General features: G+C 33.0%; 1 protein-coding gene across 4 annotated transcripts in view; it reads right to left on the reverse strand.

Moving 5' to 3' along the window:
* Window positions 1–19,729, reverse strand: part of LOC118735930 (stathmin) — a 220,481-nt gene that overhangs the window by 75,881 nt on the left and 124,871 nt on the right. For 2 of the 4 annotated variants that reach the window (XM_036465966.1, XM_036465970.1), the window contains one exon: window positions 6,661–6,744. The exons of the other annotated variants lie outside the window; for them this stretch is intronic. In XM_036465966.1, the coding sequence (XP_036321859.1) occupies window positions 6,661–6,744 (84 nt within the window). The remainder of the gene's footprint in view (window positions 1–6,660; window positions 6,745–19,729) is intronic. 4 annotated transcript variants of the gene reach the window in all.

Consider the following 19,729-nt stretch of genomic DNA (forward strand, 5'->3'; position numbering starts at 1 on the left):
AACTATAAAAATGTGGATAACAATATAATAATTTTCGAATACAATTAAAACATATGGACAACAATGCTAAATGTATCGACTTCCATAACGATTGATATGCCGAAAACGAAATAGTTTCATCAGAAACATGTGGAATAAAAAAATTATATCCAGCCTTTTTGGCGAACGACTGAACTTTAATTTTTTTTGTCATTCCTTAAAAAACGCCAGAAATAACAAATTGCGGCGGCCAATGTCGCTGTTTTTATTCCTGTTTGTTTGAAAATTGAACTGAATTTACAAAAACCACTTGTTGACAATCTATTAGATGCACCAATTAAAAAATTTAAATTAAATTTCGTTTATTCAAACAATCCTAAAAGTATCCGCACTCCTCCTTTTTGTTTAAATGGCTAGAATACATAACACAAAAACTATCGTAAGCGCCAATACTTTGAAAAATTGTCTCTCACCATGTTCACGAAAGTATCGTAAGCGCCATTATACCTTTAAATAGTAAGATATGAAAAAAAAATTAACATTCCTATCCAAAAGCCAGCTGTTATTAATACTGTTGGCTATTTAAAGCCAAATAAAATATTACACCGTTTAAGGATGAAATAAAAAAAAAACTCCATCGAAAATAGGGCTCCACATAAATCGAGATCCGTTGCTTTGACTAACTACTTTTTTCACTTAACAAATAATTTGACGATTATTCAATTTCGCAAACTAAAAGGCGTTAAATTAAAAGCGCTCGAAAATGTTTCAGGAATGCTCCTTTTTATGTTGCTAAAAATAAAACTTTAATACTTGACGGCTGGGAGGAAATGAAATAAAAGCCAGTAATTGAAATAACAGCAGCGGATGTAGTTAATAAAAAAACACCATAGTAGTGGTGGCATAAACTATTATGGTAGTAGTTGAAGAGTTGCACTAATCAGGGACAGTGAGCAAACAAAAAAATGTAAATGAATAACACTTAAAGAGCGGAAAGTGCGCAAAAATGACAAATCGCCAACAATTTAAATGACATTTTTCTTTCCTCTCAAAAAAAATAAAAATAAAAATCAACAAAAAGCACCAACAGCTGCCAAATGAAATTGTTGCCGCAAAAAGCGCATAAGTAAACTAATGGCCCAAATGGACGTACTAAACTAAGTGACACAAGTGACGTCGCGCCTGAGCAGGCAGACAGCGATGTCTGGAACTACAAATGACTGTGAGTGAGCAATGTTTAATAGTGTTTAGTCATTTGTTAAGTGGAGTGGAGTGGAGTGGAGTGGAGTGAAGGCGGAGCAGAGTCAGTCAGCTGGTTAACAGGTTAGGGAAAAGGTTCAGGTGGAAGCGCATTTTGGGATGAGCGCGACTAACCAACCAAATAGGCCAGTCGCTTAGAGCCCTAGGACGGCAACACGCTCAGACGGCTACGCAAACAGTTGGCCAAATGAGCATTAAGTATTTGAGAGTAGAATGAAAAATTGTTAGAAAGGCACTTCTGTTGGTGCGTCGTATAGTATTTGTGAGTTACTAAAATGCATTAATCTTTTTCAAAGTGGAACAAGTAGCATAGTGGCAGCGTCTGCTGCTGGAAGGACACTTTTTTAAATTTGCGGATGATGCAGAGGAAAATTACTTTTTGAAGTGCTTACTAAATACACCCTTTGCTGGCGATATTCATAGTTTTTCTAATTCTCTACTCAAGTCGCTATGTATATATGAGGTTTCGCCAATAAGTATTTTGCTCGAGTAGCCATTGGCATAGGGAGTTATAAAAGAAAGCGAAAATTTAGCTTATATACAGTGGTTGAAAAATAAATAGGGGCATGACATTTTTTTAAATTTTACCTATTTTTTTTTCGGTTATTTAATATTTTTTTTTTTTTTTTTTTGTCAATTATAGCTCGTTATCTAACAAAAACCATACAATTTCATATTTAAAACTTTATGCAAAAAATATAAAAGTTCTGCAAAATTTCATCTAAATTTTCAATTTTTTTATCCGATTTATTAAACTTTTTTTGTAAATGTAGTTTTATAGCCAATTAAAATTTAGTAGAACAAGTTTTAAGTTGCGAAAAAATCGCGTTGATTTTTGGCAATTTTTTAGCGCATTTTCTTTCATACAAAGTATGTTCGACAATTTTTTTTTTGTATGGAAGAAAGTGCGTAATACATTCGCGATTTTTTAGGAACTTCAAACTTGCACTTTATTCTACTAGAATTTAATGGGCTATAAAACTGCATACTCAAAATTCTAAAAGTCTGATTAAAAAGTTGAAAATTTAGATGCAATTTTGCAGAATTTTTATAAAGTTTGAAATATGAATTTATATAGTTTTTGTTAGATAATGAGCTATACATGCTTTTATAAATAAAAAAAATACTAATAAATATTAAATAAACAAAAGAAAAATAAGAAAAATTTGTCAAAAAATGTCGTGTCCCTATTTACATATTTCTTTTTGAGCTGGAATCGGGTACTTTTTTGTTAAATTAAAGGGTAATTTATGTCTTTCCTCTAAATTTTTTAAGTCAAAATAACCAGAAGTTGCTGTTAACCTACTTTTACGATACTTTCGAAATCAGCAGGGCTAGGGCTACTAGTATAAAGTTTCAAAAAAGCTAAGAGTCAGAGCCTACGTACTACATAATTTTTGTATAGAAAGGATCATTGAAATGAATTTTTTACTGCAAACAACATGCGCACATGAGCAAACAAGTGCACTTAATTTTGCAGCATGGAAATTTTTGTGACATTTATTTTGTTGTTTCTTCTTTGTTTTGAATTCACACATACACATGCATAAACTTGTTTTTTTTTTTGAATGCATCGCAAACATCACTTTGCTGCCAACATAAGTGGAAAAAGTTTGAAAAGCATACATAGCTACGACAAGCTTCTCTAATGACTTTTCGTTCACTAACAATTTTAACGTTTGAAGAGCGCGTGTGAGAGTTTTTATTCTATTTTCGAAAAAAAGAAAATTTAAGTTAAAATAGGATAAAAAAGAAATAAACCTTTTTTCTCCCTCTTCCTCCATTTTCGTCAGCTAAAATTCGAACAAAACTATAGCATACATATGTATTCTGCAATTGCACGCTTTCATACACTTTCAAAAGACCTGCTATGAATTGCGCGCAGTTACAATATTTGCGAAAAAATCACAAAAAAAAAATAAATTAGATAATCCGGAAAATACTCCAAACGAAAATGAATTTAATTCTTCACGTTTAATAGACTTTTAGAAAATGAATACTATACTATTAAAATGGTATAACGAGCGTTTGAAGGAACATTGCAGTCAGCCCTTTTCATGAAAAAGTGGCACGAAAAAAATTCGAGAACCAACTAACAATATGCAGTCGCGACTAGCAATGGGGTATAAACGAACTAAAATGGCAACACAAGACAGGTATTTTTTATTTTTATTTATTTTTTTTTTTTTATGTGCTTATTTTTGTGGAAGAGTTGAGCGAAGCAGAACGAAAATGTTAACTAGTATTTAGTAGCGAAATCATGAAGCTTTTTATTTCCCTTTTTTTTTTAGGAATCCACATCCACTGCATTCCCACTTTAAAGTAATGGCAGGGCAATTTTAAACGACAGTTACTGTTTGAAATAAAATCCATGAATCCAGATGGCATAATGACTTAACGCACACCGCAGCTGCCAGACCGCACTGCACTGGCTTATGGAGGAAAAACTTGGAATTTGCAATGGCCAGCACAGAGTTTTGACCTTAATCTTATTGATTGACGTTATTTTCAAAATATGAACGCAAACTTATTTTTAATTTGCATGTTGTCCTGGAAACGTAGTACCCCATACCAAGGGGAAGATGTGGCGTGAGCAAGGCATTTTTATATGGATAGTCAACTTTTCAGTTAAAAAGATTTATCTGTGAATTATATTTAACTTTTTTATATTGGTTGAATAAAGTAATAAGCAAGGAAAAATGTTAACATAAAAATTGTACGATAAAAGTATCTTGAACCCGATTTTTTTAGCGGATTTGGGTTTGAGATTTTGCGAAAGCGTTTAGTTTGACAATGTTAGTTGTGGGCAATTCGTTTTAAGGTAATAGGATACTGAGAAAAACACAATTTATCTATTACTGGCTCGTTTCACACGTAAAAATATGTATATAGAGTCGATGTTTTAATTTTGTCAGCATAAATTACCTTCCTAAGTAACTCTTTCGCTCTTTTCTGTCATCGCTACAAGAAAAATCCTATAATAAAACTATGAAAAAATGCCATTTTCAAAGCGTTAATAATTCCTTCAAAAAAATCGGCGAAGAACTATTAAGGCTCATTATAACGAGAGGCCTTTCACATTTACTAAAGCAAACAAAGGAAGCAGGAAGGAAGTGCTGTAGTTTTTGTAGTTCTTCCTTCCAAGTAAGTATGTATGTGTGCAAACCTATATATGTAGCTAAATTAAAATGGTGTAATAGTGAAGTATAATAATGCGACAAGCTATTCATTTTCATGGCGCCGGCCAGACGATGCTTTGGACAGTTGTTAAACCCTCGCTTACTACCGACAACTGAGTGCCTATACAATGGCCCTTACAAAAGAGAGGAGGAGCGTTAACAATATAACAACAAAAACTTGGGCAAAGAAAATTGTATGACTCATTTTCGTACTAAGCCACTACCGGCACGAAAATTACCTGCTGCCACATTCAACACCCAAATTACTTACAACGGAGCGGCGGCGCTACATTTTTTACCCAAAGCAACTAACTACCTATAAAAAAGTATTATATGTGTACATAGCGCTACCTTTCTAACTTTGTCGGCTACACTTTTCAACTCAATAACACAATTGGCTTACTGTTGCCAGTGCGCCCAGCCAGCCAACTCTCCCCCACTTTTGGAAACCACAACACAAACAACACCCCAGGGCATAATAATAAGCCAACTTTACTTTTGTGTATTCACACTTTTTTCGCTCTTTTTTGCGCCAGCCATTTACTTGCTGTCTCCGCTGCCATTGTTGTGGATTTTACCTTATATAATAATGTTTCAACTTTTTTATTTTGCCCATATGCTTTAAGGGCCACACTGGCGAAACAGGACGCCATTTTATGATGAACCTTCTCGAAGGTGAAGAAAGCATAAAAGAAAGAAAAAAGAAAAGGAAGCAGCTAAAGACGACATGTTCGGGCGACTAGTCGACAGACATAATCAGCATAACAGTAAATATTCACAAATACAAATACATAGTGTAAACGAAGGCAAAACAAGAACACTGTGGCCACTGTAATAGCCCAACAATGGCTATTTGACGCTTCGTGTGTCACATTTGTGGCGCCCATTGCCTACTCAAATTAATCGACAAGGTATGTAGCTACGTGGTATACACCAAGCGCTCTACCACCCACCCTCAATCCAAGCTGCCTGCTATTATATTGCGCATTGACTGAAATTGAATGCGAGGAATGCCTACCCTTCTTGCCATTTAGTTTGTCTGCAATGTGACGCAAATGACACAGGTTGGGTGCAGTTTCTAAAGCGATTTTCTTAATGGGATCAAAAATGTTATTATAGTTTAGGCAAAACAAACAAATTTTGCGAAATATTTCATATATTTTTGGATTTAATCAATTGAACAAATTAAACAAATAACAGTTTGTTGCCAAAATAACAATGAAAATATTACAAAATATCACGCAAATTGAATATTTTTGTATGTTTGCATTTGACGTCATCATATGGATGTTTCCTTGATGTCGGACGTGACATTCGTACGACGTTAGAGTTAAATAAATCACAAAAAAACGGAAGTGATTATAAAAAAAAACTCGCGAAAATTTAACAAATTTCAAAAAAGTGTCATCAAAATTGTCAACGTTTTATTAAAAAATTTTAGTAACTTTTGGGGTATGCAGTTGTTGTGTAGGCTATTAAATTTGAGTTTTTTTGCTCCATATATCGAATGTTTCAAATTGTTTTCATATGGAATAAAATGCGAATGGCCGTCGCATAAAAATAAAAAAATTAAATTAACCACAATTTTTAGCCACCTTAAACTTGCGCATTTTACATATTTTACTGAAACTGAATAGCCCACAAACCGCATATCCAAAATTATTAGATGATTAGAAATTAAAATTTCTTAAATTGCCCTGAATTGTGCAAAAAGTCTTAAAAATATTTTTGGCAATAAACTTTCCTAGACCTCTTCAGTTTGATTCATATTGCAATATTTAATTTACGTTATCAATTAAATTAAATTAAAATTTTCAAACAGGTGGCAACCTTCATCAAAAATATTTTCGGCTCCTTCATTTAACAGCCATATAGCAATATACTTTATCTTGTTAATTTACGTAAACTGCAATTTTCAAACAGGTGGCAACCCTCTAATTTTTTTCTTTTTCTATTTTAAGTTAGACTTCTAACGGTGAAAACTGCATTCATGCGCGTACAAACATGCATACAGACGGATAGACAAAAATTCTAAAAATTGTTAATTTGGCCCATATTACCTTTTCTTTAAAATCTATGTACCTATAATGTACAGACATTTTTATTATATGTATAGATAACGAAAAAAAAGTCATGTAAAATATTGTCAATACTGCAAATGATTTTAGGTGTGCTAAATTCGTGCGTTTCAAAAAATGAAATATTTTTGGTGCGCATTTTTAGTTTTTTTTTTTGTACTTACTGATAAATTTCACTTTCTTGGAAAGACGCGGCTGTTTTGAGCGTATTTTATTGTTCTTCTTAATTGGTGCTGATCTCCGCGATACTATTTCATATCACATTGTAAGTTTTTATTTGTTATTATTATTTTTTTTTTAATCCATTTGTTGTCCAGGTGGTAAGCATTTTTGGTAAAAAAAATACAAGAAAGACATAGGAGACATTTTTGTTATAAAATACATTAAAATATACATACGTACAAATGCAAATTTTCGCAGGAACACATTGTTGATATGCAAAAACCATTCGTCAATTTATGTACATGCCTGGCGTAACTATGTGGCTACCCCATTTTGCAAAAAAAATAACAGAAAATTGATTTCGCAGACAACACAAAAATTGTTTAATTGTGTAAAAAAAATGTTAACAACTTTTTTTTTGCCTAAATAAAACAGTAAATATATCGTAAACTTTAAACGGCTAAAACTACGATTATACGACGCATACCACAACTTGTGAACTACCTAAATGAGTATTATTATTATTATTATTTTTTTTTTTTTTAATTTTAACCCCTTACGTGGTATCATATTGCTAGCTTGGTCACGAAATTAATTCCCATCAGCAAAATATTATAAAACGGTGAAATACTAATTATTAAAGACTGCGTAGTTATTTCAAAATTCTAAAATCTTCAAACTTGTTTGGCTAAAACGAATTTATTTGAGAAAAAATTGTTGATTCTGAAGTTAATCTCCAATACTTTTCTCCAACATTTTTTCCAAAATTTGACTAAAAGTTGAATAAACGTTGAATTCAAGTTGATATCCAAACCTTTCCCAAGCGTAGAACTCAGATTATCTTGCTTACAAAAAAATATGCCATTTTGTTTGAGAATGGGCTAATTCTCCAATTGAGGTACACTTACAAATCAAAATTACGCGTTTAGCAGGAGCTTCTCCTACAATTTGTGGCGCACGTCTTGCTGTTGCAACACAAATGGACAGACTTAAAGGTTACCGCCGCCTCCGAAAGGAAAATTAATTTTATGAGAAGCCTTTTCAAGGCAGAGATAAACTCCGAGGTTTGCCGAGGAGCGGGCGCTGTTTAGAAAAACCATTTTATATATATATTTTTTGGAGTGGTAGTATATGCACCTCCAACCACTCGGCTACATTGGAAATTGGAAAATGTATTGGATCTCCACTTGACCTACAACCCTAATGTTTATTGGATGTCGGCATCTAATCTAGCCCTACTAATTTCGTAGATATTTACATACATACATATGTACGTACAGTGTATGGTATGTACTAAATTTGTATGTATCTGTACTAGACTGCTAGAGAAAACTCTTGCCGGTTGATTACTATGCATACTGTTCTAAAGGAATGGGTTTTTATGTGCAAATCCTCTTTATTGGCAGCAAAAACTAAGTCATCAAACTGTCCTAATTAGAAATTGTGTGCTACTTTTATAACTTTTGAAAACGTTTACGTTCGGTAACATCATAAATTCAATACAAATAAGGACGTGCAGGATATGAAAGTGTAAACCAAAGTTTAAACCAATAGCGAAATGTGACATCGTAAAGTCAGCAGCCATTCTAGAATATAATTATTTAGGTTTGTTTGTTTTTTTTTTTTTTTTTTAATTTAAAAAAGTTGTAAGCTAACTAGTGATGTGTCAGAGTAAGGAGGAAGAGGGAGGAGGGAAAAACAGAAAAACTTAAAATGAGAACTGTCGTCCAGCGTTTCAACTCGAATGTCAATTAAAATTTCTGTTTTCAACTTGCAGCTAAAAATCAATGCATTGACATGAAGGATATGAATATTTATTTTCAAGCTGTTGTGCGCAACAACATACAAACACAAAGGGCCGTATACTCAGTCAACAACTACAAAATGTACTACGTCAAACTTAATCAGGCTTTAGTATTGCCGACAAACATTCACAGTGATTGCAGATATTCACAAGCCTGTGATTCAGCAGAGGGAATTGTATTGAATGCGCTCATATCAAAAACTAAAGTGGACAAGTGAGAAAAGAAATACAGTAGCGTAAAAATCATAAAGCGACCTATAAAAGTTTATTTTAAATTAAAAATTAAAGACTAAACGGAGATCATAGTTGTCTAGCCAAGAAAGGCCTCAGACAGTAAACAGCTAGAACTCCTTGTTAACATACATAAATTTCTGCACAAATTTTACTTGTTTTCCCGTGCTTAGTAAATACTAATTTTATCTCCGCTATGTGCCAACGACTATGAAGTACTTTTTCTTCTTCCAATTTAACATGAATTTTCATTGAAGGGGTATTAGGATTTTTAGGTAAGATTTTCGAGCACTACATCACCCATCGGCCATCATCGGCCGCTGTGGTGTAGTGGTAAGCAGTGCGCGCTTCCACTCCACAATGCCTGGGTTCAAATCCTGGTCAAAGCAACATCGCAAAAATATTGAAAAAAGGTTTTTTCTTAACAGCGGTCGTCCCTCGGCAGGCAATGGCAAACCTCCGAGTGTATTTATGCCATGAAAAACAGCTTCTCATAAAAATACAATCGCCGTTCGGAGTCGGCGTAAAACTGTAGGTCCCTCCGCTTTGTGTGACAACATCAAGGCGCACGCCACAAATCGGAGGAGAAGCTCGGCCAAACACTAACATATGTGTAAGCGCCAATCTATTATTATTATTATTACATCACCCAGAGCCCGCGTACAGTTGTTTGGAAGACTATATATTTTGAGATGCCAGTGCTTTGCATCTACTTAAGAGCATTAGCAGTAGAACTTCAATCTTGCCATGGAACCTGGAAATCATTGAAACATACGCTCACGGCCAAACTCACAGTGCGTAGGTAACTCAGAATCGGCAGTTAACTACAGATTTTCAGTACAAAAATTGTGTATTTGACCCTAAAATTTCAAAAACACTTGATTGAATAATGGAATTTTAGAGGTTCGAAGAGGTTGAAGATGGTCTGAAGTACTAAAGCAATTCGAATTTTTTAAACATTTCATTAAGCTGCGAAATAGAAGGTAGTATGTCAAACACGCTCAGATATTGCTACTCATTTTTCTCCTCAGCTGTGAAGGATGATGGTTTTTTGCTCCTCCCAAGCAAAATACATATTTGCACAAGTATGCTGCGGCGATGTACTTCGGCAACTTGTTTATCAGGATTAAAACTTCACTGCTGACGATAGGAAAGCGGAAAAAATTCTTCCCAACTGCCATGCCTCCGACAAAATAAAACTTTCCGTATGGAGCGCAACCATTCAACAGCAGCTTCAACGCACTTCCATCGTTTAACCGGCAAAACAGCCACACAGGTAAGCTTTTATTTATGTATGTATGTATGTATGTATGTATGTACACTTCACTTACGTATGTATGTTTACTAGAATTTACGTGCATCAATATGTATGTATGTATATAAGGGTGGTCCTTAAATGTAGGAAGAAAATTTTTACATCAGATTTCCTAAGGCTCACCCCCTACTTCGATGCTACTATAGTCTATAGTCGAAGATATCACATATGTATAAATTTTGGTCCCGATCGGAGACGGTTAAAAAAGTGAAAATTTCAAAATGCTAGGAAATCGCGTTGATTTTTAATAATTTTTTTTTTTTTTTACTGACGCTGCTAGGCATTTTCTTCTATATAAAAGGCACTATCCTAAGATAAAACGTGTGTGAATTGAACTCCTACTTGGCTTCTTATATTTTTTAATAACTAATCTTTAATATTGACCACACTAAACGCTCCTTTTCATATACAAATTCGTACGTGTCCCACCCGTGACAGAGCAATTTCGGATTTATTTTTAAAAATAAAGCAATAACTTTTGTTGTAGTTTTCACCTTTATTCGTACTCGCGGTTCTTTGTTTTATTATCAAAACACAAGTTCTTTTTTTTGTCCCACCCGTGACAAAGTAAGCTGGAATTTTTTCCGTATTTTGTAATATCTCATATAATGGTCAATTAGGTGTAACCCGTGACGGTGGAATTGGCCGGTATCGATTTTGGGTATTAGATTAAAAAAAAATATATTTAAATTTCTGAGCTTTGCCCCTGTGCGATACGCTTTAACCGTCTCTAATAGGGGCCTAAATTGATATGTAATATCTGTGGCCGCGGTATTACCGATTGAGGGGTGACATTGAAAAAAAAATCTTTCATTTGATTTAAGGACCACCCTAATGTGCATGTATATAGATTGTTGTTTTTACGCTGGTCTCGCCATCAACAGCAGAAACAGAAACGAGCATCAGTTGTTTTTGACTTCTCAGCTATTAGTGTAGTAGGTAGAAAAAAAACACGCTGAAGAGAAATATGTGAGTGGGCTAAAAGTTGGAAAAATAAGCGCATAAAGAAACTGGGTTTCCACTTTTCTGAGTTAAAACAATGTAGGGGAAATATTTGAGCTGCAAACAACGTAGAGGAAAATTGAAAGCTTGTTTGCAAATGAATGAAACAAATACCACAGCAGACAACAAGAAAAACATTAATTTTCGCAAGAATAATGAGATTTTTCTCGTCTATTATGCCGAGCTATTTCATTTAGTCAATGTTCTGGCATCACTGTGCATCAAATTGCGCGCAACTGTGCTTTGATTTAATTAAAAAAATATATATATATATATTTATAAAAAATATGATTGCTGACTTTGATTAAATGTTGTGCAGCAGTAAGCAGCTTATAGGTTTTTTTCATTTAATAATTGAGATAGAAATGGATTTCAAGTGAAATGCTTAACCCTCTACTGCATAAATTATAAAAATTAAAAAAAAAACCCCACTGTGGAAAAAACGTTAGTAACGTATTAAGTCATTTGTTTTAAATGTTATTTCGCAAAGAAATTTATAGAAAATTTTATGAAAACAACAGAAAATAGTAGGGTAGCGTTAAACTTATTGTTGGTTGACACAGAAGAGGATGTGTGAGTTATGAAAATATTTTTTTTTTATTTTACAAAAACAACTTGCGTTTTTCGACCATGCACGCAAAAGTGGGAGTATATTCATCTTGCTTTCCATTATTAACATGTCAATGTATTTACTGATTGAAATAAAATTTTTACAAACTTATTTTTGATACTTTTTTCTTAATTTAATTTTCTTTTAATTTTTTTGAGTATTATTGTTTTAAAAATAATTTTTTTTTAATTTCATGTAATTTTTAGAAACTTATTTTATTTTTATTTTTAAGTCTATTTTTTCCATTTTTTAGTATAATTTCCATCTATTTTTTTATTTTATTATTTAGAAAAGAAAAATATTTTATATTAGATTTCCTTTAATTTTTAGAAACTTATTTTTTTATTTCTGCTATTTTAATATCATTTTTTATTTGCTTATTTCGTTTTCTTTTAATTTATATATTTTATTGTTTTAAAAATACATATTTTAATTTCATTTCATTTTTAGAATTTAATTTTATTTATTTTTTTTAATTTTGTTTATTTTTTATATTTTAGTTTTTAAATTTTGTTGAGAATCATTTTTTTTTTAATTTTCTTAAATTTTTTTTAGTAGTTTTCTTCATTTTTTATTTATATTTATTTTTTGTTTTCTTATTTAATTTTTATATTCCACATTTTTAAAAAGATTTTTTTTTTCGTTTAATTTTTAAAAAAGATTTTTATCTATTTTTGCTTTATTAACATTTTGTTTATTTTTTCTTTCTTTAATAAATTTTTTTTAAGCTATTCATTTTTATGCTTTTAAAAAGAAAATTATGTATACAAATTTTTTTAAAAACTTATTGCTAAAAGGCATAACGCTAAGACCTCCTTATTAGCAGTTCTTTCAATTAGTCTTTCGAAAGACAGTAAAAAGCTTTCAAGATAGTTGCCAGAATTAACAATTGTCTTACGAACGAAGTTTGTCTTAAGAAAGACTGTGGTGAGTTAAAAGACATTTGCCAGAATTGCCCTGTTAATTAGTTTCATACGCTTTTATAACGCTCGTTAGATGGGGAAAAATTGCTAAAGGAGTGGCACCATATTTGGCTTCGTTTGGCGGTTAGTGGGTTAAAATATTTTGCCAATTGAAAATGAAAAATTCAAAATATCTATGATTTTTGGCAAAACTTATTTGCCTTCTCTTGGGCGCTAAGCCTAAAAAACGACATTTTTCCTCGCAAAATATGTCGCAAATAAGTATAAAAGGCAAACCTTTTGTCTACAGCGCCAGTCTTACCCCAGCCAACTGTGTTAACTCATTAAAAATGTGTAAGCTGTGGATAAAAGTTTTTGCAACTTAGCAGCGTACTTTTAGGTAAGTACATTCACAGCTGAATGCTCCAACAAAAATATGTAAAAAGGAAAATTTAAATAGAACACTTCATGTTGCTATTTCTGCGTAGGTACCTACTTCGAACAACTCATTTTCCCTAAGCTTCGCTCGTTACGACTGCAACATTTCAGTTTAAGCAACTTTTTTTGCGAGTTAATTTGCGCGTTGAAGGAAAATGCAGGTATAGAAAATGTGACGCGCTGTTAACTGCCCGACAGAACGAGTTGAGTTGAATGATGCGGAATTTTAAGTGCAATTAACTCAAAATAGATAAGAGTAACATCATAGTAGCTACGAGTATTATAAGCTCGTTTTGTGTACTTGCGAATATTCTTATTAAAATTAATATATTTTTATTTTTTTTATTATTATTTTTTTTCAAATAAAATATCTCCATGTCCTTCTGCAGCACAAATATGATATTTAAAACGCAAGTTTCCAACAAAATAAATCGCTTTCCAATATTAAATTAAAGAAAAAGTTTTGTTGCCTTAGAAAACTTTGTTCGCTCAAAAATAACGAAACTCTTGAAATTTTAATTCCATTTGTTCAAACAAAAACAAAAAACAAAGGCATCAGCGCCACACACACAATGGCAAGGAACATTCGTTTTGAAGTTTGCGAAACTTCTTGAATAATTCAATGCATTTCATTAGATACAACTCGCTTTGGCAACTAAGATAAAAGTTAGTAAAAATTAAAAAGGGCGAGCGCATCAAGTAAATAATAAACGAATTACGCAGGAAATGTACTGCAGTGAATGAGTTTATGATGTTTTACAATTTGCTTCCCGCTCATGAGGAGCTCATTTAAATGGATACTACTTTTTTTGAACTTTCTTCACTCTCAACCCACGCAATTTAATTGTTCTTGTTGCAAGAGACATCATTATCATCATGTTGCATGCTTCGTTCGCTTGGCCACATTTGCGCTACCTATTCACATCTTGTAAACATAAACACCCAACGCCCATCCACCTTCTCTCCCTCCCCTTATGCGTGCCAAGAAATTTGCCATTTTGCATAATTTTTCTATAAATATTGAAATTTCTATTCGCCGTGGTTCACCGGTTCAAATCAAAAAAAAAAAAAAAAAAAAAAAAAAAAAAAAAAATGTGTGTGGCTTGTGTAGCGAGTGGGACTCTTGCTCAAGACTGCTGTTTCCACATCGCACACCAGCAGAAAAACCAAAACTTAAACAATTTTCTTGTTGCAAAATTTCTTTTTGTTTGTTGCTATCCTTGAGCTAGTCGCCGTTGTTGTTGGCATTTCAACTTAACATTGCTTGTTTAAGCTATGGAAATTGAAAAATGCAAATTTTGCATTGAATGTTTTTTTTTTGTGCACATAGGTTAACACAACACACAGCTGAGACGTGGCGCTCTAATGAACTGCTGCTGCTGCCGTGAATTGTTTTTACTGCCATTTTCCTTACTTTAGTTTTTAGTTTTCTCTGGTATGGCGGGTAGCTGGGGATGATACAGGGTTGTCTATGTAATAAATATATGTAAGCGTAAGTAGCATTCTACATGGCACACTATCAGGCTTATTGTTAGCTTAACGACAAGGGTTTAGTTGTGTAAACCATAAAAGTGCTAATAGATTTTGCGTCGAAAAAATCAATGTAGGTGAGAAAACATGATGGTGGTTTGGCTTGGGAATGGATTTGATATGTAGTTTCAATCTAGATCAGTGTTGGCTCTAATCAATTGATTTTTTAATCATTTAGTTAATTCGATTAAATTCAATCCGATTACAGTTAATCATGATTAATTTTAATCTGATTAAGCAGTTAATCGTAATCACGATTAAAAAATTAATTTTTAATTTGATTAAGAAGGATTGGTGATTAATTAATTTATGCTGGAATTTTACTGTGAACACAAGCTCAGTTAATCGGGTATGGCAAATTCGGGTTTCCTCATAAATCTAAGCAATTCGGTGTGCATTTTCATTAAGATTTATTTTAACAGACGCTAGGCAAACTAGGTTTTAATATCCCACTGCACATGTGCGATGGGTTATACAAATTCCCAGTTTGTGTATTACTAATAATAGTAATTATTACTTTTTAATATATTATGCGTTTTTTATAAGCGTGAAACACAAAAAAATAACTAAAATCCATGTTTGGTTTGAAAATCGCACAAAGTAGGCCACTTAATCAGTTTTTTTTTTTAATAAGATTAACGATTAATGATTAAAATTAATGAATCGTAATCACAACCGACGATTAACGATTAAAAAAATTTAATCATTAATCGTATGGATGATTACGATTAACTAATTTTAATCGTTAATCGCGATTAACATTTTAATCGTTCATTTTTAATCGTTAATCAGATTAACATTTTGCCAACACTGATCTACATACATACACATCGGTTAAGTCACTAACACTGGATGTGAAGCAAAGCAATAAGCTTAATTTTTTTTTTGTATCCATAAGTAGTATAATTCCAATTTCAGTGTATAACTAGGATAATTAGCATCATTTGGTTTTCTATTGAGAACTAAGAAGTATTTTTTTACGTTACATAGGTTATTTTGCCATTACTTCTGTATTTCAGCTGGAATTTCTAGATATGTAAGACACCGGTTCCACTTGTTGATTCGTCGATCTTTGCGATAATTGACACAAGCTTTAAGAGACATTCCCCCAAATTTTTGCTTTTTAAATTTTTAATCAATTTTCTGGAATTACTACCTGGTCTTAAAATTTTAACAATTTGAGTTAATAACTCGGCTAAAAATTTGCAGAATATGCTAAGGTAAACAGAACAATTTTAAGATTATTGAGTACGCAGAACATACACCCATAATCAATTCCGAGTGAATGGGGAAGGGATTCATTACAAAATTGTGTACTGGGTAGTGAAAGCAGCTGTATCGCATCACGATATTTACTCAAAGCTAACTACGACTCTTTTTTAAATCTTCGCTGATTTGTTTACGCACATGCGAAATATTTATAAGACCAAACGTGGCTATTTAACTTTGTAAGTTGAAAAGGTAAGTTCTGTTCAATTTTTCATTTGCCTAAAATATTATTTTTTTTTGGTAAAACATATATGTAATAAAATAATTTGTTTTTGTGCGGATATTTGCGAAAATCATTAAACTAATTGGAGCAAAGAAAAATGTTAGCGTGGAGAGAAGAGGGATTGACTACTCATGGAGTAGCGGCTAAATTAAAAAGGAGTAAAACTATGATCATAAACCCATAGGGGTGAACCCTAAAGAAACATATGGACAAAAGAAGCGTAGTGAAAGAAAACCCACGCTTTATGCAAGGGATATCTGTGAAATAAAACGGCTAGCTGTCAATAAATCCAATAGTCCAGCGTAAATTATACGAAGCCTTGATTTACAATTGACTCACTGTAAACGAAAGAAAGACGCTCGATGGAAAAATCCCTAACCAAATCTACTGTACACGAGTACACAGCTGTTGTTTTGTTTATATTATAAACTTTTACATTTTAGCGCTTTTTGTAACATCTACAAAATCACTCGTTCATGTCATAAGGGTTAAGCGCCTTAAAACAGACTTGCCATAACATTCGACTGTGTGTGCTTTGTTAGCGGCGCCACACTGCTTTTATTTGCTTTGCGTAAAACAATAACATTGAAATTTTATTGAACACGCTTGAGTGCCCCAGAAAAAGTATGAAATAGAACAAAAGTCTGAATGGTGGTGTCGACGTACATACATGCATATGTAAGCGTTAGTAGGCATATGGACTTTTCTGAAGGTTACACAACGTGTACGGAAATTGGTAATATGTATTCTAAAAACGCCCACTCACACTCTTGGATCGTTCTTGTTCTATTTTAATAAATTTATTGACAACCTACACCCTTTTAAAAATGGTTGACACGGTCTGCGCGTAGTATTAACCGACTTCCAAAAAAAGGAGGAGGTTATCAGTTCGTCGGAATATTTTATTTTTTAATATTTTTTTTCTTTTTGCATCGGAAAGGTAGTGTCTCCGAGGTGGTCCCATACTAATCTGGTTAAGATCCGATCAGTGGATCATGAGATATATATATATATATTTTTTTTTTGCTAAAAATTAATTGTTCTTGCTTTAAATGCAAAATTTTAGATGCATAGACAAGGATGTTTTACGTTATTGTATTCTTCGATCTATTTTTGTTTTGCCGTTTCTATGATAATAGGAAAGAACGCCTTTTTATTATGGAATTTAAAAAGTACATTGGCCTTTGCTTCTGCATTTTATGTTGCTTCTTCTGTTTACAACCTTCATATTTTTGCCTCGCTCCCCATTCATTCGGCTTCAATCTTAATGCGCGCCCTTCACAAATTCTTTAATGAAACGCTGTCAACGCTCTAAGGTCAGTTTGTTGATGTGGCCAAAAACTTTTTAAGCTGTGTCACAAGCCATTCAAATTAATAATTATTCAAAAAAATTTCCAATTTCATTCACTTTTAAAGGCGTATGTGTAGCTCATAGAGCCTTAGGGTACCCAAAACTGGTGGTGATGAATACTGGGTATACTGGCGTTGGCCTTATCAACAGCTGGTGTTGAATATTTGCAATTATGTAGGTATTTTTTTTTTCAGAAATGTAAATGTTGATGATGAGTGTTGTAGCTACAAAGCTTTACTCACTCTCCGCTCAGTTTTTAAAAGAAAGTTACAAGAAATGTTTGCTAATTATACTAGCCAGCATCATCCTTTAGTGTGTTTTTTTTTTTTAGTTGTTGCGCTTGTTTACAACCAACCAACACAGCAGCTGTTGCTCAGTTAGTTTTGACATTTGTGAAATTTCCTGTATTTCCGGCTGTCGACTTCTCAGTTTTTGTTTCAATTTCCAAACTTAAGTTTTACGTTAAGCTCTTTGCCTTTGCTTTGTTGTTATTGTTCTTTTGTCGCATCCTGTGTGCCAATCAAATAACATTAACGGGCATACTATGTACATACATACATACATACATATGTATCTACTGTAGATAAGCTTTTAGCTCATTAGCCGAAAATAATCACACACTTTCCTGAAGTTGCTGCGTTGCTTTTATTGTTGTCCACAAAATAATATTCAAATGTCTTTTTATGTATTTAACGGCTTTTAGAAGTTGCCAGCAAATCTCTCATAAAAATAAACTTTACGTTCGGTTCTTTCTTTTCGTATTCCATTTTATGTTTTTTTTTTTCATCCGCATGACTTCTCTCGCACTTTCTTTACTTTATCAGAGCTTCTTCTTGTTAATTTTCGTTAACTGACCCTTGACTTCCTTCTCCCTCACCCAATTAATTTTTTATGTAGCGCCTTAACCATTGATGTCCCTTCTTTTCGTAAGCCGCCGCCGCTACGTGCGCTCGTAAAAGTCTTTAAAATTTTATTCACAACTGCCATTAACCGTCGTCAAAATTGTAATATTCTGACTTGCAGCAGCTAAATAGTTTCTGAAAACTGGTCAGCAGCACTGCGCTCAGAGATTCTTCTTCTGCCTATGTTGCCTTTTCAGAAAATTTCCCCCTTTGTTGCTTCGCCTTTGCCACTCTACAGCACCTATGTATGTATGTATGCCGGGAATTCCAGTTACGTGTTTGATGGCAGACAACGATAGAACACAAAGTCAGCAGCTTCTTTGTACTTCTCCCATATTCTGACTTTGCTCTTCGAATACATTTAGGCCATCCACCTCCCAGTCGCTTTTTTTTTTATCTTTTATTGGGGTAATTCATAAGATATCAAATCATTTCCGTAAGGGTGGGGTCCTTGTAAGCGCTGTTAATAAAATATACAGTAAACATTTAATAACAAAAACGATTTTTAATACGTCAAAATTGCAGAACATTAGATCGAAGATGGTAAGCAAGTTTTGGCTTAACACACAAATTCTGCTCGGTTCAACCACAAAAACATTTTTTCGAATTTCATTAGTTAGAAGCGGGAGCGCCCGGTGAATTCTTAATCGAACGAACCCCAAAAAACACAGAATGTCAAAACGGGTTTTTTGAACGATACGAAAATTGGTTTTCAATGTACGATAAATGCAACAACTATGCAAAAGAAATTTTAACTGAAAAGTAATTTTAATTAAAAATAAATGTTAATTCAAAAGAACTTAAGGGCGCTTGGCACTTGGTTCTGAAACAAGTGGTTGCCGATAAATTTTCCAAAAACTCTTATATTTGGCAGTAGGGAGTTCTCTCCAAACTTGGTTTTGGAAAAATTGCAATTTGAAAAAAAAAACGGTTCCCGATTTTAAAATTAAGAAAAACCTGGATAAACCGGTTTTGTTTTATATAGTTTTCATATAGTGAAAATGCTTATGTTGGCTTTTATTTAGAAAAGAGCAAAGCAAAATAAGTTCAAAGTTTAACACCAAGTCATAAAATCTGTATCGTTCGTTCGATTTTCGAAAATGAGGTGTCACATGAAAGGCCTCGTTCTTCGGGTGTGCAACATAGCTTTAGTTCCATGAAAGGAGTTGCTACATGTGAGAAAATCGAATTCAAAATTTCTCTGCAGCAGAGGGCTGCGTTAAATATTTAACACCGAGTCATAAAATCTGTATCGTTCGTTCGATTTTATAGGATGAGGTGCAAATGAAAGGGCTCGACCTGTAGATGTGTAATATGATTTTAGTTTTTTAAAGGGTTGCCATATATACGAAAATCAAATTCAAATTATTTATTAAAATAAATAAAGTATCCCAATATGGGTATCAAAAGAAATGGTGTTGAATAAAGATGAAGATGAAGGTGAAGGTGAAGATGAAGATGAAGATGAAGATGAAGATGAAGATGAAGATGAAG

The sequence above is a fragment of the Rhagoletis pomonella genome, unplaced genomic scaffold, assembly GCF_013731165.1.
Source record: "Rhagoletis pomonella isolate Grant_MI unplaced genomic scaffold, Rhpom_1.0 Rhpom_scaffold_00003, whole genome shotgun sequence".
In the NCBI taxonomy this organism is placed as follows: Eukaryota; Metazoa; Arthropoda; class Insecta; order Diptera; family Tephritidae; genus Rhagoletis; species Rhagoletis pomonella.